This window comes from Vanessa atalanta, chromosome 9 (genome assembly GCF_905147765.1).
Source record: "Vanessa atalanta chromosome 9, ilVanAtal1.2, whole genome shotgun sequence".
Classification (NCBI taxonomy): Eukaryota; Metazoa; Arthropoda; class Insecta; order Lepidoptera; family Nymphalidae; genus Vanessa; species Vanessa atalanta.
This window is the reverse complement of record NC_061879.1, coordinates 5,690,302-5,713,388: the sequence shown is the minus strand read 5'-3', so window position 1 is coordinate 5,713,388 and position 23,087 is coordinate 5,690,302. Positions and strand designations below refer to the sequence as shown.

The window sequence follows — 23,087 nt, the reverse complement described above, 5'->3', positions numbered from 1 at the left end:
GGGCCCACCTAAGACATATCTCTCTATATCAAAACGTAGACTTGAATTGAATTGAACAGGACTCGTAGGGCTGCAAACCTGTTTAATTTAATAAAGTAATCGATTATTTTTGAGTTTGACTTGACTTCGCTCCCTCAAAGGGGCCCCAGCTAAGTCACCACGGGGCCCTGGGTTACCCCAAAAAGCCCAAAAAGCCATATGGTAGATCCGGCCCTGCCTTGATTGTTCTATTCCTGTAGCCTATCTCTAGGTGTCAATATTTGAATCTTTTCTTACATCGCGAAAAACAGACAAGCTAACCACTAATTGATGGAAAAGGTTCTTTCTCTTTGGTATACTGGTTAATTTGTCCGTCCAATTGCGATAACTTTTTACGTCCTACAGATTTTGAAGCAGAGCGCTTAGGATCAATAGTGATCTGTCAAAGAGAAAATACATTATTGTTTACATAAAGCTTTTATTATGCATAATAAGCATACTACCCTATAAATACATAACATATATACAGTGTCTACATGGTAGTTGATACCTTTTATTACCTACTTAATGAAAGTTTTATTTATTATTATAGAAGTTAATCAAATAAAATATCATCATTTTACATTCCAATTAAAAGATTATCTTATTTAATATAAACAAGAGTATTCATATAAATGTTTATTGTGATTTGACTGATTTATAAAAATTAATACAGTTTAAGGAAAGAAACACTTTTCCTTAATGACTATATACAATAGAAATTTATTTATTTCACTTCATCCAAATATAAGTACTTTTTAATCCAGTTTTTTTAATAATCTTAAGATTTTTATTTTCGTTACTTTCATCAAGTTTTTTCAACAAATAGCAATATTAACATCTAACTGCAAGTTTTTTTTAATGTATGTACAATTTACGGTTTGTAATAACAACTAGATTTTCTTTGTAACTTTATGCTGACTTTAAAACACCCTTTCTTTCTAATTCTTTCTCCACAGCTGAACCCTCATATCTGATTTTATCTCTAAGAGCTTCTTGCATTAACTGAGCATCAAATTTTTGCTTTGACCATTGATATCTACAGTATGACCAAGTAACTAACGTACTTATGGCAAATGTGCCAACACCAATATGCTGAGACATAAGAGGTTTTGATGTTTTCAAAAATGAAGCTAGTCCCACGCCAATTCCTGATGCTATTCCATAAAGGAAACTCTCTCTAAAGCATGGAATTTTTGATACATCTCTTCCAAATAATGTTAAACCCTGAAAAAAAAAATATAATTTAGATTATAACATGGAATAATTATAACCATTTTGTGGAAGTAGCCTTGATTACAATGACAAAAATTGTAATAAAATTAAAATACTTATTTTATGCCAAGCACTCAAATACATTTTAGTTTTGCGGACAAATATCAGGTTAATTAGAAGAATATAGAACAGTGAGAACTTTTGCTATATAAAAATGAAATTTAATTGTATTACAAAAATGTACCTGTTCTTTTTTTTACTTTCGAGTTTTGAAATAGAATTTACTTGTACACTGTTTTATACGAGTATATAGCGATTAATTTTATAAGTATTTTTGTACTTCCAACCTATGCTCATCAGATTTGATTTCAAATACCCCTTGATGATGTAGAGGTAATAGGAATCAAGTCAGATTTTCAACAAGGTATGAGCCCAGATAATTCCAAAATTATGAATAATACTCCTTTTAGTTTATTTTATTATAGAATAACATAGCCTCACTTTTGAGATTACCTTATTTTTGATTGATTCTATTAGTATACATTTCTGCAACTTCATTTATACTTTAAAATTTGTATACAGTGGTCCATATATGAAACTTCTATTAAACATAACATATTTAGAAAAATATATGTAACATAACCAACCTCAATAATGTGATTGACAATCACATTATTGACTGTACTACTCCCTAATATCAGATGTCAATGAATGAAAGTAATGGAAATATAGAAAAGGGAGATGTTCAATGCCATATTTAAAAACATCCACTGACTATTCAGTCAGTTTTCAAAATGTTTCTACACTAGTATTATACTTTGTATTTGAAAAGTTATAAGTTACCCTGATATATTACCCTTTTTTCTTCTTCGGGGTCTTCATCTAACATACTTTTCACAACTGTATCCATATTTCGGTAATTTCAAGTAGTCTTATAAATACAAAAGAAATAATTCGAATAAAGGACAAGATTAAATTTTAAAGATAATACTTAAAAATATATTTGTCAAAATGACAATGACAACAGCTTTTTTAATTTGAGATAAAGTAAGCGTGTTGCTTTATACAGCCACGTTTAACCAGTGTATGCGGCCGAGGTTATACCGACTGGTAAAAATAATACTAAAAACATTTCATGGCAGCAAACATAAGCATTGTTTTATATTAAATGTAAATAACATTTCACAACATAACCGTGTCAAGTGAAAGGTTGTCACTGTTATCCAATCCAATCAGTACTCTTTTCATATAGACTAACAAAACAAAAATATAAAAGGTAAATGCTACGTGTATTATTTTTTTATAAACAAACATGGTACTTTATTTAAAACTAATTAGATAATTATTTTGTTTGTTAACTGTCGATATTATTCAATCACCCAAAACAATTTAAATTTCAATATAATCATTATGCTAATCGTTACGTTATTAAGTTCTATGACACAGCGAATTGAACGATTCAATGAAGCTATCATAATAATTGGGACATGCCTTTGTATTGCGTTTGTTTGTACTTGTTCCTTTGGGGTGTGCGTATATCTGATGATAATACATACCGCCTTGGAAGCCTTGAAGAGCAGCACCTATCCATTATCTGGCTGCGCGTTGACTGATAATTTAAGAATTTAAGTGTGACTCTTTAGGTCCCATAGCGGTAAAGGCGAAACTGACCAACTCGTTGAATACATTCAACTAGCTACAAATTACGTGCTGCAGCAGGTCTCATCTACAAAGATTGTGACGATCTTAGCGATTTTCTACCGGAGTACAGGATTTGAATTGTAAAGGAAATATAAATTTATAATAATTTATTTGTGTTAAGGTAAATATTATACAAAGAGAATTAGATAATAAAATAATTTAAAACTAATGATATCAAGGAAAGTATTCAGGGCAAGTTACAATAAATTCTACAATTTTTAAGAGAAAAGGAACTCAAAAAAAAATTACAATCTAATCAAACACTTTTTTGAAATTAACTTCAAAAGATAAATATATATTTATTCGTTTCTAAGACAGGATTAGTATTAATATCACTAGTCAATAGTTAATTGTTTTCGGAATTTGTTAAAATATATATATGCAGATTATAACCGAGAGGTATTTCATTATCACTTTCTAGCTGTTGTCATTTGTCAGTATGGCAATAATTGGCAAATGGTATTTATGACTTCTGACATTTACCTTTACCGATTTTCTTAATTTTCTATCACATAAAAGCGATTTTTTATCAAAGTTTGTTTTTTGCATATATTTTAATATAAATTCTGTGCGAATGAGTTAGAAAATATATCTTTAATTGCTTGTTTTTAATATTATAACAGTAACTCTGTGATACGTTGAATAAACGTGGGTGCTCTTTTCGTAAACTCAAACAGCTTTTTTCTTGATATTTAAACACGTAAAAATTGTAACTGTTCTCATAAACGGTGGTTATCCAGTATTATCACAATGGGCCAATAGAAACTATACTTATCTTCATTATATGACAGGTAAGTCGTAACTTTGCAATATTTCTTATCATAGGTATTAGGTATAGCTGCTTTCTAATCGTTATCGCAGTCCATGTCCATTTTTCATATCTACTTGTAGTTATATTTATATACATATATAGATGATGTACCTTAAAAAAAGAACTAAATAAAATCATACTAATGGAATAAGGAACAAAAACAAACTTTATAATTTTTTAATCAAAATAGATTTAAATACTATATAGTGATTTAAAAGATATCCATAATTAACGACCCAATTATTAAATATTCATAACCATATGTCAATTTAGATTTCATGACACTATTTTTCTGTTATAATAAATTTGTGCCATAATATCCTTGAAGTACAAATTTTATAGGAAATGTTAAATATAATATTTATCATTCCTCTGTTGTATTAATATGATTGCCCCTGTAAGTACTTAACTAGTTCAATTATTCAGATAATAATAAATATTAATTCAATTTTTAATTACCTCATATTCATATATCAATATAGTAATATTTATTTATGTCATATGTAAAATCATTATTAATGAAACAAATTGGATAAAGAAATAGTCATCCAACAATAAGAAAAAGTACAAGTAAATTTTTTGAGTAATATTTTGCCAGTTGCCAAACCATTTATAAAATAATTAATTAATTTGTGCTAAAATGGCATAAGCTTAACATCACTAATACCATCAATATAGTGCAAAATTTAATAAACTTTATAAAAAACCCAACATCTGTTCCTTGATTCTATTTTGATTTAGTATTAAATGTATAGATATAACAACATATATAATTTTTAATCAATCAGAATGGTGGAACTGGCTTAAAATTCATTTGTAAAAAAGTGTAATTGCATTAATTTCAGTACATGAGGTTTTTATTTTGATTGAAAAAAAATATCCTCATACTTCTGGGATTTATTATGATATATTCGTAGCTCATATGCCAGTCTCGCTGGTCTAGTGGCTAGTTAATAAAGCTGCAGATCTCAAGGTTATGGGTTTAAGAACGGTAAAATGTTTTTTGATTTTTATTTAACAAATTCACAGAACCTGTCAGGAATCTCAAAGTAGTCAGAAATAGATTTTACGAGAGTGACATAATCGCACCTGTGGTTGCACACACATGTGCACTACAATCTCTCCTACACTAGTCTAGTCTCTCTTAAGAATGGTGGCCATGGACTAATTCAGTCAAGAAGACATCATCATTATTTTTAGCTAAACTTTTAGGTAGACTTTTTTCTAATTTTTTTTTTAATTTTATTTATATCTATTATCTAAATCAACTTTTAACATACCCAATAATTTAAATAAAATTAAATATGCCATATACATGTCATTTCAAATGTAATTTTTTTATATTAAATGATAACAATATTTACACAAAATGATAAAAAAAAATATCTGGATGAGGAAAAAAATGCCAAATGAAAAATGTAGCCAATTATAAATGCTTATTTCATCGGCGTGTATTCGAACACGTTAATAACTGTTTGTTTGAGAAATCGACATCTGCATCGCATTTGCCTGCCATTATATTTTTGTGAAGGTCATACTTTTGAAGAACTATGCTAGGGCTGTCATCTTTAAATGTTGTATCTAAATTAAAGCACAGACTAAAATCGATATCTGACGAGGAAGGAGCCGAGTAATGATTACATTTCTTAAATTGCATTTATTTTACAGAAACACACTTAGAAAATTAGACTTAAAGTCTAATTTTGTAAGTCTTATAATCTTACTTTGCAAACCGGTTGAGTATATTTTATAGATGAATAATTTTAAAATTTTATAAATTAATAACTTCCTTGTTATTTTATAAAATGTTCGTACATTATCTATTTTAAGAAGATTTGTCAATTTGTCAAACGATGTATACGATTTGGGAGGGGTAGGGAGCGTCATATGACTCCTATGACCTTCTATCAATAATTCAAGAGTTGCTCTTTATTATGTTTTGCTACTATTTCTGAAAATAATTCATTAAATTAATATAGATTTAAAAAAACATGGAACGCCTTCAACCGTGGAAAGTTTTATATCCCTGGTGTAGACTGTTTTTACTTGGACGAGTTCCAAAATACGCTACTTAGATGCAGACAAGACATCTCGTCCCTTGAACTAAAATTTATGAGTTCACAACGTAAAAGTGAGCAATAAAAAGGACATTACAGTCGAGACAAGATAATAAGATAGGATAAATCTTACCTATACATATTTGCTTAAATTTAAAATTTAACGTTACGAGAATGTACAGTTAAACTCCTGCCAATAATAATTATAATAAAGTCACATTCTGTTAATCTCCTCTCCTTTTGAAAAGAAGCTGGAGCTTGCAGCTTATTCCACCATGATACTCTAATGCGGGTTGGCGTATACACATGTACCATTGCCGCACGAGGTTTTCCATCATTGTCGACCACGAGTTGAATTATAATATAATTCATAAGTTAACTTTATATATTCAATATTTCAATTAAAAAAAAAAAACAAAGTAAAACCGAAATTTTAATGGAATTCGACGACTAGATCTAAGAATACATTTTTTTATTGTCTTTCATAATAATAATCTTCCGAAGACGAGTTTCTCATTTACATCGAAACAATCTTAAAGAGAAACCAAAGTTCAAAAATTCTCACCTTTTAACTATACAATGTACAATGATAAAAAATATTATCTTAGTTTGTTTCTCACATAAAAAAAAATCTTTCTTCACAAAAACAAAAACAGCGGGCATAGACAAAATGCATTCGATAATAATTGTCACAGCGATTTCAAATATTTTTATTACCTCATACATGAATTTTTAATTTTATAAACTTAAATATATACATATTTATAACTAAATGTCTTAATAATATTGCATGTAGATGGCACGCGATTTTTTTTTAAATACCTAGTATTCGTCCTATCCTACCTATCCAATGGGACATTTTGGGTCAAATGTATATGTAATAATTTTATCGAGACTGATTTGTTTTAAGTTCACATAGCTAATGAGCATGAGCCCAGCCAAATCATAAAAAATATTTTAGTATTTTTTACATTATACGAAGCAGAGCTGAGATTATTCGCCAATTTATAAATATAGAGGCTAAAGAGTGTTTATTCCCTCTATAATTTGTCCACGTGTAAATATATAAAATATCAATGAAATACCAAGAAACGTGACTATCTCCTTGTTATCAGATAAGACAACAATCGGATAAATCATTTATATAGATAAGGAAAAGAAAGGGACCAAGAATTAATGGTCCGAGTAATACTTAATTTAAAAATTAGAATAACCTTACTGAGTTGTTTTATTAACAACTAATAACAATGATAAAATATTGTTACAAGGTAAGCAATTATTGAATGCGTTACCTCAACAAAGATCATTGATTAATCATTTGCTTTTTTAATGTTTAATAAGTTAAAGGTATCTGAAATGTATTTGACTTGATATTAAAATTTGCTAAAATCTATATACATATATGAAAGCGAAATACCACTCATTGATTAATCACGAAATCTTTGAAAAAAATTGTCTTTTATAAATTTCACGCGGGTACAGCCGCAGGCTCAGACAGTTTTACATAAATCACAAAAACTACATCATAAAATGTTCTCCGACCTTCGTCATTCGTTGTAGGTTAGAAGTTTTTGTTTTAAATATATTTTATTAAATGCCTAATGTAATTTATATGAATTCACTTAAACTGGAACAGAATGTATCTGTCCTTCATAACGTTTGACATGGATTATCAAGTGCAAACTACACATTACAAAAAATAAATTAATTGTTATAATACAACAAAATAATTTAAAAAAAAATGCATTATTCACGTGGAACCTATTTTAAGTCATTTGGAATTCAAGTAGGTACTAGGTATTACGTTAGTGACATGCTGATGATCTGTTACGTTTTTAAGCTATTTATAATATACGAGCTGCGTGGCCGCAACTCACGTGGACTTTGTAATTCGTATATGGAGATGTAGTTTTTGTACGAACTCTTCGGTTTCCTGGGATGTTGTATATTTTATACTTGACCTTGAATACTTGATTTATAAGCGGATAAAAAATATTGAATTTTAAAATATCTGTTCGAATACCTATCCTTGTAAACATAATAATAAAGTAAAAAAAAAATGAATCGATTTAATAAAGTATTTAAAGACATGTTTTTAATTTTAATATCATATAGGTTACAACATTTCTCAAAATAATCTCGTTTCTTTGTAAATGGTAAAAAATATTTGAGTGGTTACCGTATTTGGCTTGACTATTTTAGCCACATGCGACACGATCCTGAAACCGACTCCTAATTGTTTTTTATTGGTTTTTACTATAAACAGAAATAACCATTCAAATTATATAACACAATGCAAATATATTTTTAAAACAACATAAATAAACCACAATTACTAGTAGATTACTATTTTGAGGCTAGCAAAACCCGACAGACGTCCTATACCTGTAATGTTTATCGTATGTACATAGTTATGTCATAGCGATCAATTGTTGTTTTACAGCGATATCGAAATATAATATAAACAAAAATAGATTCATTTTATAGTACGTATAATTAGGCGGACGGGCAGTGGTCATAAACATTAGCGCTGTAAAAAATATTAAGCTTTCCTTACATCCCTTGCCAATGTACCACCGACCATGGGAGCTAACATGTTATATCCCTTGTCCATGTAGTTCCACTGGCCACTCACCCTCAAACGAAAACAACAATACTAAGTATTACTGTTTAATGGTGGAATATCTGATGAATATGTGGTACTTACCCAGATGGGCTTGCAAAATTGAATATATTTTATTTATAAAGTTATTATCTTTAAAAAAGTGAATACAGCTTAACAAACATGACCTTTTAATATCTAGCCTATTGAGAGTTATCATAAAAATAAGATGATACTTGAGTGTCCAAACTATTTTTATTGACGCAGGAAAATTAATTTATGCTACCCTAAGCGGGGGAGAGAATTGTAAGGAAGGCTCCTGGCTGAGTGCCAGACTACCCACTGATTGCTTACGCATGCAATCGTGACACCCCGACGCCCTCAGCACCAGTCTGTCTCAGATTAGATTATGTCTCAGGGTACCTAAAATAGCCTTTATATTATAGCGACGGGAATGTCTAATTCTTGCCCTTGCCTTCTTTGACGTCACGCCATGAGCCAGCCATAATGAAAAAATCTGTATTAACAGTTTCTACGTAACAGAAAGACGGACAAATAGTCAAAAAATCAAAGCTAACGGTACTTGTTATGTTAGTCATTTAGCAACCCTCAATTTGTGTACTTATGAATATTTTTCACGTAAATACACGCCATTTTACAGTTACATTACCTACATGTTTAGATTGTAAACAATCACTAAGGTAAACATATAATGTAAACTATAAAGTAAACTCTTCTGTTTTTATTGTTACATTTGCAAAGCGTCTGTATGATCATTTATTATCATATTAAGCAAGTTAAATGTAAAAAACGTTTTTATTGTCTGATTAAATTCAAATGAGAGTAAGTATTCTCTCTAGATAATGAGATTGCCCTTCGATCTTTGGTTGAAAGTTATCAATTAATTTAAACAAACTTGTAAAGAGTCTTATGTTAATAAATGCCTGTCTCTTAAGACATAAAGTTGACATTTGATGAGTTGAATATTAAATAATACTCATAAATAATTTATATTTTAAAAAGGGAACGAGTTAGCAAATAAAATACGTAAAGCCTATCCGATTAACTTACCACAGGAATAGAGACAAATAAACAACTTTGACATTGAACTACCGCGATATCATCCGTCGAGATCTTGAATAATCTATGATTTTTAGTATGGATCGCGAATAATTACGTTTTGAATGTTGGCGAATTTGCTATCGGAACTTTGAGAGTATAATTAAATCGGATAAAAGTACATATTTATAGTACTTTTGTTTTATAAATACAAACATATTAATTAAGAAACAAAAAACAGCAGCAGAGCTATTAGCAAATCGCTTGGAATCTATGGTTTGTTTATATATTTTATAATATTGTGTGCTGGTTTGGTTGTGTGAGTGAACCAGTGTAACTATGCAATAGGCACAAGGGACATAATATCTCAGTTCCCAAGGTTGGTGGCGCATTTGTTAGGTAAGAAATGGTTAAAATTTAATATAGCGCCAATGTACCTATATGAGCAGTGGTGATCATTTACGATCGGTAACGGAAAACTACTAAATTTCGTTTAGAATAGGTTATCGATCTAAATAAACAATTACCATCTTTTATTTTTCCATATTCAAAGATAAATCTGTGACTTTTATTCTCTGTTTTATTTAATGAAGATACCAAATCTTACAACTTTATACACGTATCTACACTTTAATCGCATAAACTGGACATTTGTTCATTTTGCTATTTCAAAATGAATAAATATGAATGTCTCTTCAACAACAAAAGAAGATAGAAAAAAAAAATGATAGAAAAGACGCAAGATTTAAACAAAAAAATACCAATTTTCTACATAAAATAAAAACAATAAAAAAAAAACACAAAGAGGGCTAATAATTTTATGCACCTTTTTACGTTATTCAAATCAACAAAAATGAACAGAGAAAAGACGTAGGTAAACAAGTTCCGAGTTGATAAAAGAAAATAAATCTATAAACAAGTATTGGAATGCGATCTTGTATATGACTGACCATTTACTTTGTATTTCTGTACTTGTGGAACATTTTGTTTTTATGATTACCAACATACAGGCGCTTATTGGTTTCCTAACAAGTAGAATCACAACATCAAAGTCAATTTTAATTTCTTATCATGGAAATCGTAGCATTATTGCAGTTTGTTTTTCAACGAGCTCATGCACTTTTTTAGTATGGTTTATTACCATAAAACCATAAGAAATATTACCTACTCTTTACATCGACAATGCGTCACTAAACTTGGGAGCTATGAAGTTATGTCCCTTGTGCCTGTAGATAGGTTATTCACCCTACAAATTGGAACACAACAAAACTAAAATGAGTGGGTGGTACGTACCCAGGGGAGCTAACCAAGCTCTTAAAAATTATACTTAAATTCTATATTTTTTAATGTGTATGTAATGAGGGTATGTATATTTTTGGATGAATTTTCGTTTGTTCTTGATCGTTGACAAGTTCACCCGACACGAAAAAATCACTTGTTTCCTGTGCAATTGCACAGGAAACAAGTGATGTTTTCATTCAGTTCTGTCTAGTTTTATATTTATAATAATTAAAAAAAATACATTTATGTCGTTTATGCATAATGATGTATACGGTCAAAATATATTATCTTTTAAAATAATGAATAATAGATAAAAAAATGTATGATTATAGTATCGCATGTGGTAGATATACGGTCTTTTTTTTTTCAAGGAATTTGGGTAATTTTTTTAATATTTGGTTTTATCACCTATGACAGGAACTTTTCCTCCTTTTAAATAAATAGTGGGTCACCCGCGAAACTTTTTGCGCGTTTATTTAAAAGATTTTTTAGGAATTTCGAAACCTATGACAGGTTTTGTTTTGATTTCATTTTTATTGTAAACTGTATAAAAAAGAGCCGAGATGGCCCAGTGGTTAGAACGCGTGCATCTTAACCGATGATTTCGGGTTCAAACCCAGGCAGGCACCACTGAATTTTCATGTGCTTAATTCGTGTTTATAATTCATCTCGTGCTCGGCGGTGAAGGAAAACATCGTGATTCGTGAGGAAACCTGCATGTGTCAACGAAATTCTGCCACATGTGTATTCCGCCAACCCGCATTGGAGCAGCGTGGTGGAATATGCTCCAAACCTTCTCCACAAAGGGAGAGGAGGCCTTTATCCCAGCAATGGGACATTTACGGGCTGCTAGTGCTAAAACTGTATGGCACTCATCTATATTTGGCGCCAATATGTTAAAATCTTATTTAAATGAATTTATTAATGTCAAATAGTATACAGTAGTTCATTTTGAAATTGGAGTTTGTCTTTAACAATTTACTTTTTTCTTATACAGCTGTCTAACCACCACGCACGGCTCTAACCAGCCAGTAACTTTTTTCCGCTCTCTAAAATTATTTCTTTGTTAAATTGTAATAATTTAGTAAATTGCAATCAAGAATCCTTTTTATTTTCTGCACATCTACGGCTGGAGCTCTTCAAAATGAGACCATAACCGATGTGCAGCTATCGTCCCATAATCGCTCGGACAAAAATCGATTTACGCTATTAATATTAAATAATAAAAGTACGAGAAATTTCAAGTTCACGAAATCATATATTAAAATTCAAACATTATCCCGTTAAACGGGAAGAGTATCTGAGTGAAACCAGAAGAAATTGCACATAAGCCAATTGTATGTTCTAATTCAAACTATACGATAAAGCCGTGAACTTAATTGATGTTTTTGTGCGCATGAAAGTAAAACCCTGTTTTAATTTTTGCCTTCTGAAACAAGAACATAAACATGTCCGAATTAAAACGATCTAGTAAAAAGGCCTGAGCCAACTGTGCCTTTTTATAGAACAAGAAGGTTTAACCTTCATCAATATCTGAGGTGTCGAAACATTCGCGCTAGTTGTTCCGTGTGAATCAGAGTGTGCTGGGCTTTCGCGTGTTCGCACGCCTGAAATAGTCAGTGCAGTGAAGTAATTAGCGACGTCTACACTTCATCTTAGGGCGTCTAAATCTCCTGACATCATATTTGGTGCGATACGAAGTACCAAATAACATAAAAGGTTCAAACACTCACAACACTCGAGTGTACGGCTTCAGTTAAACAAAAAAGTGCTAGTATTGTATTTGTAAACAATACGGTCTTATTTTAGTTCAGTGAAAAAGTGATATATTTGGAGTTTTTCAGGAACATTGCACCTTGTAAGTATTCTCACTTTGCATTATATAAATAAAGCTAACAGCTGTATGCTCTATGCAATAAATATAACTGCTATTATTTGTATTGTTTGTGTTGCAATCCAAAAGAGAACTTATTTTTTAGCTTATAAGGTATATTCTTTACACGTGTTTTCCTCTCTTAAACCAAGAACTAATTAAATAGTAATAAGATACATTGGAAATACTTTACTGATTGAAAAATATACGAAATAAATTTATATATTCTTAGGTGAGTTTCGTATAATACTTAAATCATAAAACAAAGCAGCAATCTTTTGTTTAAATAGTTTATTATTACATTAAATTTATTATGTTTTACTATAAAATGAAGAAATCGAATACGAAATACTTAAATTAGATACTAAACGTTAACGAGTTTAAACAATTAATTTTAATGCCCCAGTAAATTAAGGTCAAGACCAAAAACCATTTCGTTATTTACAATTAATCCATTAATTTTATGTTCGAAACGTTTAAAACTTTGTCTGAATGACAAAAACGTAAACAAACTTATTTACATAGTTAAATTTGCAATATCTTATCATTGCGATAATAATTATAATAGATACACATCTATTTAATATGATTCTTTACCAACTGAATACAGTTGTACATAATGCAATATCATATGCAATATTAGAAATGAGATCAATACAATGACAATAATTAAAATAATAAAATTCACCTTTATAATGCCTCTCAATAGTTCTCCGAAACACGCCGTCTATGTAAAAGACGCAGGTTCGACCTGACCCCTTGAGTTTTTGTTGCCTGACGTGGCACAAGTTTTATACTTATTTAAATGTAAAAATAATAATATTTCCTTAAAAACTCTTTGTTAGTATGTTTGGTTCAAATCTTGCTACTGTAGTTCAGTTCTACCTATTCGATAGTTTTGCATACAACTTAGTACTGATGATGACAATAAAATATAGAAGTTTATTAAATTTTACAATGATATTGTGACACTTTTTTTTACTATTAAATTAAAATTAAGCTGTGTCTTAATAATAGAGTAATTAAATGTTAAACAAGCTCTAATGATACAATATTTGTGATTTTTTTAAAGCGTCAACTAAAATTGATTCTACGGTGTGATTTTGTTAATGTATTTTAAAGAAATAGCATAAGTTGAAAACACAGTTGTGTATATATATTAATGACACGTTTAAACTTATTATTAAGTATAAATCTGTACAGACAAACGAAATGCATGGACACATTGAATTATATTTGCATTTCAAATAAACGAATTCTTGAAAATGCTCCATATTATATTGAGACTTAAACCCTGGACAAAATTATCTTACGTTAGTTTGGTGTATAAATAAATTTATTATCAGTTATTAATAAAATACAGACTAAATACAAACATTTCAATTTCGATATTTGTCTCTTATGATATCCGCAACGATGTCTCTTGGTAGCATGGTTGCGCGCGCAGTTTTCGTTAACGAAGTTTTCGCGCTTCTGCCTGGTCGCCGGCTGAAGTAAACATACACGTTGTACACTAATTGCCTGCTATCGGCCGGAATCTCCAATCGAGTCTCTTCCCCGTTATCTACACCCCTTCCACTGTATAATCTCCTCCAGCTAAACATGGTCCAAGCTGTCATTGCTTCGTCTCCGTATTGAGCCGTTTTGACAAAAACAGAAACACGTTCTTTTTTTGACTATCGCGTAGAGATTCTTTAAGATTTTTTTGTTTATAAGTGCCTCGAGAATTTATGCTCGAATTTGTAAACACAACCACAATTATTTTTTATTGTCAGGCTTACAACTCGCGTTGGATATAAAAAATATCCGATCGTTATGAATGATAGTTGCCAACTGGAGGTGAAGACCGTTGAAAGCCTACATTGTCAGTCTCTTCACATAATCGTGACATCCGCTTTGCTCCGAACGTGATCATAATATTGTGGAGTCAATAATTCTTATAAAAGCGATTCTCCTACAAATTTAGCAAAGCAAGAACAACTAGGTTTCATAACCCTACCTAAAGCAGTGATATAGCCGTTATAAAAATTAACTGCACATGCGTAACCGTATAGGGTTTGTTATACGGTTCTTTGATTTCTCTTTCCCGCAAAGAAGAAAGAAGATCTCTTTAGAAAAACTGAGTATTTAATTTATTGGCATAATATGTGTTACATAATATATTTCAAGCATCCGGTCGTAATAATATATTTATTTATTTATTGAATACCTTATTCCGTGTTCACACCAGAAATAAACCAGTTACTAAAATAATGACAAAAGAGATTAGAGTATAAAAGCCACGGTTATCCCTTGAATACGTGTCATTGGAGGAAAATTAATTAGACAAACAAGAGCTTACCAAGTAGTATCATACATTATCTTATTTAATTATTTATACGTATTTAATTTTAGAAAATCATTATATGGAAGTATCAAAATCAAACATAGGTTCATTATGCAGATATATTTATATTGTTTTAAATTTATTTTTGAATGCCGTCAACCCTGACGTTGCATAACGGTTGTTTCGATGAATGCTCTGAAATAGTTGGCGGAAACTTCAGAATAGATAATAATAGAAGCGGCAATTTTATGGTCTCTATAAGCGTAACCATGTCAGTGTCCTCGGTTTCATCTGCACAATGTTTTGGCTTCAATAAACCATTGTTTCATCGAGTCTATTTAAAATACCAACAAATTAAATATTAACATTTCTTCTAGCGTATATAACTATCATACATAAATCGTATGGCATATATTTGAATTGTGTTTATAGCTGGCGCTTGTTCAGAATTCATAAAGACTACTCGAGGCAAATATAGCACGTTTGTATCTTGAAGTGTTTTATAATTTTAAACTAAAACCGTTCTGCATTTAAATTTATGGGAATTAATGTTTACTTATTTAATTCTGAGGCATTATTCAATCCTTAATATAATTATTTAACACAAAAAATAAACTTAATTATTTAAATTAATAAATTAGATCTAGTCTAGGTTTAATTTAGTAATGTAATTAAAATATTCATCATCTTTTTCATTCATTATGTTAAGATAAATAATGAAACAGCCGACAAACTACTTTCACCAGATCATCTGCGTCCTCGGCTTTTCACTTGTTTTGAATGTGTGGGAAGCAAACGTTTTATACCGATAGTTATTAAGCTGTAGTTTTCCTCAAAACCAAATTGAGTAACGAATTCTATAAAACGTATTTCCACGAATGTTGTGAGGAAGTTTACGGTATTCGAAACACTTTTACACGATATATATTATCTTCACTTATTCATCAAAATGTTAACAAATCTATACAATCGATTTTAACCTACTTTTAAACTTTGTGTAGATTTGTAACTTTGTATATTTAATAAAAGAAATAAAAATATCTCCAAGTCAGGTGGTGGAAAGAATTAAGTAGTTTCCTAGCAGGTTTTGATATGACTTTATGGGTCGAAACTATTTTGTGAACAACCATGGGCTCTCCCACATATGACTCTCCTGTCACTTAAACTGTCGCTCTATCTCCTCCTTCGATTAGTGTGGTCTAGTGTCGTATGTTAGAGCACGTCCCTGTTCTAAGATATTTAAAACCGTGATGGTTAAAAATGGACCCGTGGCTCTTATTCAAGTGAGAGATCGACTTTACGAGACCCAGGAGCATCTTTGAAGCAGGAGACGGTAATGCAGGACATTTAGTCGAAAAAATTAAGACATTATTTTTTTAAAGTATTATACACCCAGCTTAAAACCTCTCAATTAAGCCCTTCACTCGGTTTCAAGTATTAGAAGTCTGAAAAGTTACGATTTAACTCGCAACTTTACGAATCTAAAGGGTTTCTTCGAACAATACCGACACTTAATTATGTATGCTCTGCAGTAGATAGTATATTTACTAAGATTTTAAATGGATCAAATAATAATGTAATTTATAATCTAACCTACCTTTAAGAATTACTTAAGGGTATCAAACGTCAATTAAGAAACAGATTATAGCTAATCTTAATGACATTGATTTTGTAGTCTTTAAATGTTTTTTTTTTTTTTCAATTGAATAGCATTGGCAAATTGCCTGAATAATGACGATTTATTTTTATTAAGATACAATCCATAAATAACAATATATCCTAGAAATTAGTTTAAAGGAAAAATCAACGCCAATTAGAATAGTATGAAAATATATCTGCCCCTTGTCCTTTGCATCTTGATAAGTAATTCCGTATACCATACCTCCGATTAATCTGAATTTTGGAAAAATGATATGAAAAATAACTGCATATTTCATTTTATATTGGACAAAATAAAACCCTTTTTGTAACAATGATTAAATTTAGATTAATATATTTTTTTTTAAATAAGGATCTTAAATACTAAATTTGTGCTGTTTTTAATGTGATACATTCGTGCTCAGTGAGTCAAAATACATGAGTATATAAAATTTCCAGGAAAAAGCGGAATGAACCTTTCGGAATGTATATCCAAGTACTGCGGTAATAAATAATTAATTCATAATAGTTTATTAATAATGGGGTTAGTAGGTCTTGACAGTTATCAAGCAACTATTATGGATATAATATTTATAACAAATTGATGTAGTTTACGATGTTAAGAGCTATTTGATTATAGAATTATATCACTCTTGATCTTGATGATTGATATTATCATCTGTATTTAAACAACTTGGTGGTAGGGCTTTGTGCAAGCCCGTCTGGGTAGGTACCACCCACTCATCAGATATTCTACTCCCAAATAACAGTACTCTGTATTGTTGTGTTCCGGCTAGAAGGGTGAGTGAGCCAGTGTAATCACAGGCACAAGGGACATAACATCTTAGTTCCCGAGGTTGGTGGCGCATAGGTGATGTAAGGAATGGTTAATATTTCTTACAGCGCCTTTGTCTATGGGCGGTGGTGACCACTTACCATCAGGTGGCCCATATGCTCGTCCGCCAACCAATGCCATAAAAAAAAAAAAAAAACTGCAATCATAATAATAATATTAAATTCAATTAATTTAAAAAAAATCTTAAGCGAAAATATTGGAATTCGTGATTATATTAATTCAACGCCATACGAATAATGAGCATCCTTAATGTAAGTAGCTCTGTTACTGTACTGTAAATAAAATATTTGAACCCACTCTCGAGCGAGATGACGAATGTGACCTGTATGACTCAAACAGAGATTACATAAAGAAACGGACCTAATATACCGGATTTCTCGTTTCGTTGCACTTTATTTCATGTTTGTGCAGTCATCTAATTTAGTAAGATCTGCTAAAAATAATTCACTTTTCACTCAACAAGTATCTCATGTGCGACATGTGTTCAGATGCCAATGGCTCAAAAGCTTCGTCAGTACCACCTGCGTCCGTCCCACTCGCACGCGCCATAACAGCTGTTGCGTGGGCACATGTGTCGAACATCTTCGGAATTTCGATACAAGTACTTACCTTGGCTCAGTTGATTTGGAAAATTTCGGCAAAGATTGATATTTGTGATGGAAGATATAGTTCTTCATCTCAATGTTATTCAAACAACCACTTTGTATCAATTTGGATGATTTCCTGGATCGAATTTATGTTTTAGATAAAACCCATCTAAATGAATAGTGTATGCCCGATGATCTCACCGTTCGTCAATCTTGACAATGCAAAGGACCGGTCGGCCGCGGGGCGAGGTTCGGGGCGGACGGGGACTACACTGCAGGGTTTGTGCGATTCACATTTCACGCACACCGCATGCCGTACGACCAGTCAGTACGACAGTAAAGTTGTCCGCCTCACGCGCGGCGCGCGCGCTGTTTTTATAAGCTTTCCGTCTTTACTAAAAATTCTTCTTCTAGTCAAAATGTAGTGTAGTATCAAAAAAGTAATAAAACAGTGCTTATATTGTGTACTAAAAGTGGCTTAATTTTGTAAACGCTACATGCTACGGTCCAAAGAACAATGCTGTGGGAAAAAATAACGTTCAGCTGGCATCGGCTGTCGTTCCCAGCTACCTACCTACCTCTCTCCCCCCGCGAACCGGGTGCCGGGTTCAATGTGCCTCTCTGCGTTTATTCATCGTTTGTGGGAAAAGTTGACCCCCGTTTTTAAATTTTATTGTTAACGAATTCACACGATTTCGTTTTTGTGACTACCGCATCTTAAAATCATCAGATTAAAAATTAATATATTAGTTTAATTTATAATATTTGTCTGATTTAAAATTGCTGTGATCGTGACTCGAACAATTAATTTGGAAGTAATTAATGACTGTGGACCGTCAAAAAGCAGTTTAGTAAGAACTAGTCGTCAAGGTCAAAACTACATACCGCAGATCTACAACATTGTTTGTTTAAGCTTTGCCATGTTTGTGGAGTATCAAATTCTTCGTAATAATTATCTCATTTTGATACGAATAACAACATTTCGTCAAATGAAGATTAAACGTATGTTAAATAATAAATTTACACGTGAACGTAGTATTGCGAAACAGCCGTTATAGTCGTGTTATATTTCGAACGTGCTAACTTGCATTGTACGTGATTTTCGAGTGCATAATGAAAATAATATGTGAAGTTTATTAAGTGTGTGAGAATATTACCTGTTAGTGTCAGTGATATTAATATTCAAGATGGGCAACCAGGGTTCATCACCGCATGAGCCGCTTGACCGTGTCCAAACTCAAAATGCAGATCTGAAAATGGTACGATGTCTTTTCATTTGTCTACGTTAATATCTATTGTGTCAATATGCTTGGACGCATCGAATGGCTTTGAAAACCGATAATTGTTTCTGATTAAACACAATACAATACATGACGTCATACAGAGGACACAAAATTGCATTCATAATCATTAATGACAGTATTTTTATTCAACTTTATCACATACATTTAGATATTTCTATGTTGAACTTAAGAATAAACGTGTTTAGGGCGTATGTTAAATCTTGTTGAAATTAGTTCCTCTATTTTTTTTTCCTCTGTGTATTGTACAACGGCAGCTGCAAACACAACCTTTATTTCGAATGAAACGAAAAAACTTTAATGGTTTTTAATATTTCTAAGTTACCCCTGAAGACGATATAAATTTAATGAAAAAAATCTAAAAAGTCCTTCCAGCTTCAACCACAGAGACTTTAATTAACAATCTTAGTAACTGGCTGTTTTTAATTAATGTTTCTGTCTTGAATTGGTTACATAATTCGGAGTAATTGATTTAATTCAATTGTCGTTGTCTGAGTTTACAGTTGTCAGCGAATGCCGTAGAATGACCGGTATTTATATTTTCAAGGTTGATGTGACTAGAGTATTGCATAAGTACATCAAATAATGTAACGCTTCTTTTCCATCTAAATATTCAATATATATAACATATTTGTTACGAAGCTAACTTTTTTTTATGATATCGGTACCTGATGGTAAGTGGTCACCACCGCCCATAGATAATGGTGTTGTAAGAAATATTAACCATTCCTTACATCACCAATGCGCCACAAACCTTGGGAACTAAGATGTTACGTCCCTTGTGCCTGTAGTTACACTGGCTCACTCACCCTACAAACCGGAACACAAGAGTACTGCTGTTTGGCGGTAAAATATCTGATAAGTGGGTGGTACCTACCCAGACGGGCTTGCACAAAGCCCTACTACCAAGTAAAGTTACACTTAACGTAGTCGTTACGATGCGACAAATATTTATCTTTGTTTAAAGTGAATCATTTCGATTTCCAAAAATATTTAATATTTATATAAAGGAAGATGTAATTAAAAATGAAATATATACGTTAATTATTGAATTTATCCTGTATCAGGCCATGGATATTTTGAATATTTTATGTTACCTAATTTAGAATTGATTTTACATATTAATTTAGCCACCGACACCAGTAATGTAGTATATATAATAATAATAAAAAACTCAATTCGATTTTTTCGAAGTAGGTCGAATTTTTAATCTTTAATTTTGTAGGGATAAGTGTAAGCATAGAAACAAGAAATAACTTGCACTAAGAAAGCTTTTTTACGCGTTATATAATCAGAGGGCAATCTTATTATAGCCGATAATTTGTTAGTCTTTATGGCAAGAGTGCGCTGATATTAGTTGAGGAAAACATTAAACAGTAATATATTTGTTAAAACAGCCACACGGATGTATCCGCCTGTAATAAATAGATGGACAATAAGACTAAGTACACTACTGAAGGCCCCGAAGGGCGTTGAAGTGACCTGCATTACCAACTTATTATATCATTACAAATATGTGATTGTTAGAAATGTAATAAGTGTTGCTTTAATCACTTGAATAAGTCTCACGTTATTAAGAAATAAAAAAAGACCATGAAAAGTGTACGCTAATGACACTCAACGCGATTGTTAACTATTTTCGGTATATTCTACAAAAGACCAATTTTCGATTAATCTGTGAACGTACATCAAGAACCCCTATCCGTCAAGAATATAATTATAACCTCTTCCTGTTTTAAGGAGTCGATTAAAAACTATATTTCCAAAATATCTGCAAAAATAGCAATACAATTGTTTCATGAACGTATAAAACCGTAATTAGTAAGCGACGTTAAAAATTGAATTTGTCGAAACAATTATTTGTGAAATAGAGATGTGTAAACCAATCTCGTAGCGTAATAACATCTGGTTTTTAAAATTAATACGGCTCTCGAGTTCGTTCACGTTGAAAATAGGGTAGCGTTGAAGAGGATTCAACGTGCGAATTTTGTAGCGATACTTTATATTTAAAATATGAACATAAAATTCTGGATTGTCGCGTCAATAATCTAATTTTAAAGTGAGTGGAAACTGCGTAGAAACCTTCTCCTAAACACGATACACCTTCAGGAATAAGTTTTATGGATATCATATTTTGTTTTGTTACACTTTAAATAACTTTTTAAAACCCTTATTTTATATACTTTGATTATTTGTTAATTATTTGTTCTTATTAGGTGCACTCTGTTTCAATGTAACAGTGGAAACTTTGTTGGCTTATGTGAGACTTATTTTTGGTATCAAATGTTTGTGTATACTGTATGTTTCGCGAAAATAAATAAATATTGGTTCAGTAAAATGTTCTAATTTATAAGTACAAATATATAATTAATAATTATTAGCTAGTTTTTATTTTTTATAATATGTACACTTGAACTTATGTTAATTGTTATATTGACAGACTTCGTTCAATTTAATTATTATAGTAAAAGTTATTTATTGTACGATAAAATTTCATTCAGAAAAATCATTTAAAAATTAAATGTCTAGTTAAATTAACAGATAACACTACAATTCTACTTCTGCTAGTGGTAGCAACACTAACATTTCGATTCAAAAGTGATTTCATAAGCCTACTTTGATCACTCGTTTCAATAAAATACTTATTGAATACTTATAGTTTTACTCTGCGTCATTGTTTTACAAATATAATAAGTAACCAGAAAACGATTAAATATTCAACTCGTGTATCTCCTATCGACTAGACTGATTAATGCATGCGAGCGTTAATGTTAAACTCTACCGGGATAACTTAATGACGAAATGACGTAAGTCACAGTCGCGTTCCGTCACATTGATGTATTATGTATAATGTATATTATTTGATAATTATTCACAATCTTATCGTCTTCGTCCAATCACAATTCAAAGGTGTCTTATTTAGGCTTTTGCACATTTTAATATGAGATAAAATTTTAATTATCACAATTGTCAACTGCATTGCGACATTAAATAATGTTTTGTATTATTTCATATTTTATTATAAACTCGAAATTATATTAATCCGTTCGTGTGTTTTCTCTTATGCCGTTTGTCCTCTGTTTTCCTTTATTTATATGCGCGTAGTCTTATCCTGGTCCCAGACTACTTCTTCACAGATATCCTGACAATCGGTTAAGTGGTATAGTCGTGTTCACGTAACAAATAAACAGACAGACGGAGTTACTGTCGCATTTATAATATTAGATTAATGAAGCAACTATAACTTCAATTGATAGTTGTGTACTCCCTTATAAATCCATATCTTTTGTCATAACTCAATACTACATACAATCTAAACCAAACCTTACTAAATAAATTGCTTATAATATATCTATATAACGTAAAACGTTTTCTTTTAAACTGTACTGTTAGATCTTGTGATCATTCAAACAAACTCTTCAGTTGTCTTATCACAAGTTGTGTTTAACTGAAACGTCATCGAAATTTATACATAAGGTTCTAAATCTCTTAAGAATGACTAGAAGCATTCAACCGCCCTCTGAAAGCCATACAAACACAATGGTGTCTATTTACAGAGTCAAGTACACATCGTCCTACCTATTTGCTTCGTAGGTTCTCCCGCCGTCTCTTAAGTAAACAGCTAGTGTTAACGTACTTTCAACTCATAGTCATAGTGTAGGCAGGTATTTCTGAAAATAAGCGTTTGAAATATTTCAATGTAATCCTCACTAATATTATGAATGGGAAAGTGAGTTTGTCTATTTGTTACGCTTTCACGTT

At 31.1% G+C, this 23,087-nt stretch overlaps 2 protein-coding genes across 4 annotated transcripts in view; one reads left to right on the top strand and one right to left on the bottom strand.

Moving 5' to 3' along the window:
* Window positions 1-452: 452 nt before the first annotated feature.
* Window positions 453-2,241, bottom strand: LOC125066363 (cytochrome c oxidase assembly protein COX20, mitochondrial). Its single transcript, XM_047674419.1, has 2 exons — window positions 2,090-2,241; window positions 453-1,245 (listed from the first exon to the last, which is right to left on the bottom strand). The coding sequence occupies exons 1-2, from the start codon at window positions 2,141-2,143 to the stop codon at window positions 931-933; spliced, it is 369 nt and encodes a 122-aa protein (XP_047530375.1). The 5' UTR covers window positions 2,144-2,241; the 3' UTR covers window positions 453-930.
* Window positions 2,242-3,501: 1,260 nt separating this feature from the next.
* The window catches only part of LOC125066190 (protein numb), a 28,621-nt gene continuing 9,035 nt past the window's right edge, over window positions 3,502-23,087 (top strand). The window contains exon 1 of one of the 3 annotated variants that reach the window (XM_047674156.1): window positions 3,502-3,725. Coding sequence is in view for 1 of the 3 variants with exons in the window: in XM_047674154.1 (XP_047530110.1) it covers window positions 19,212-19,283 (72 nt within the window). In the remaining 2 variants the exon portion in view is untranslated. Of the gene's footprint in view, window positions 3,726-12,305; window positions 12,603-18,170; window positions 19,284-23,087 lie in introns of those variants that run through there. The other 2 variants (XM_047674155.1, XM_047674154.1) reach the window with 2 other exon arrangements.

Bases quoted from the DNA above. Each gene is read 5' to 3' on its own strand.
- LOC125066363 (XM_047674419.1), bottom strand. From the start codon at position 2,143: ATGGATACAGTTGTGAAAAGTATGTTAGATGAAGACCCCGAAGAAGAA. The intron at 1,246-2,089 runs GTAATATATCAG...TTTTTTTTTCAG, and splicing joins ACCCCGAAGAAGAAAAAAGG to GGTTTAACATTATTTGGAAG.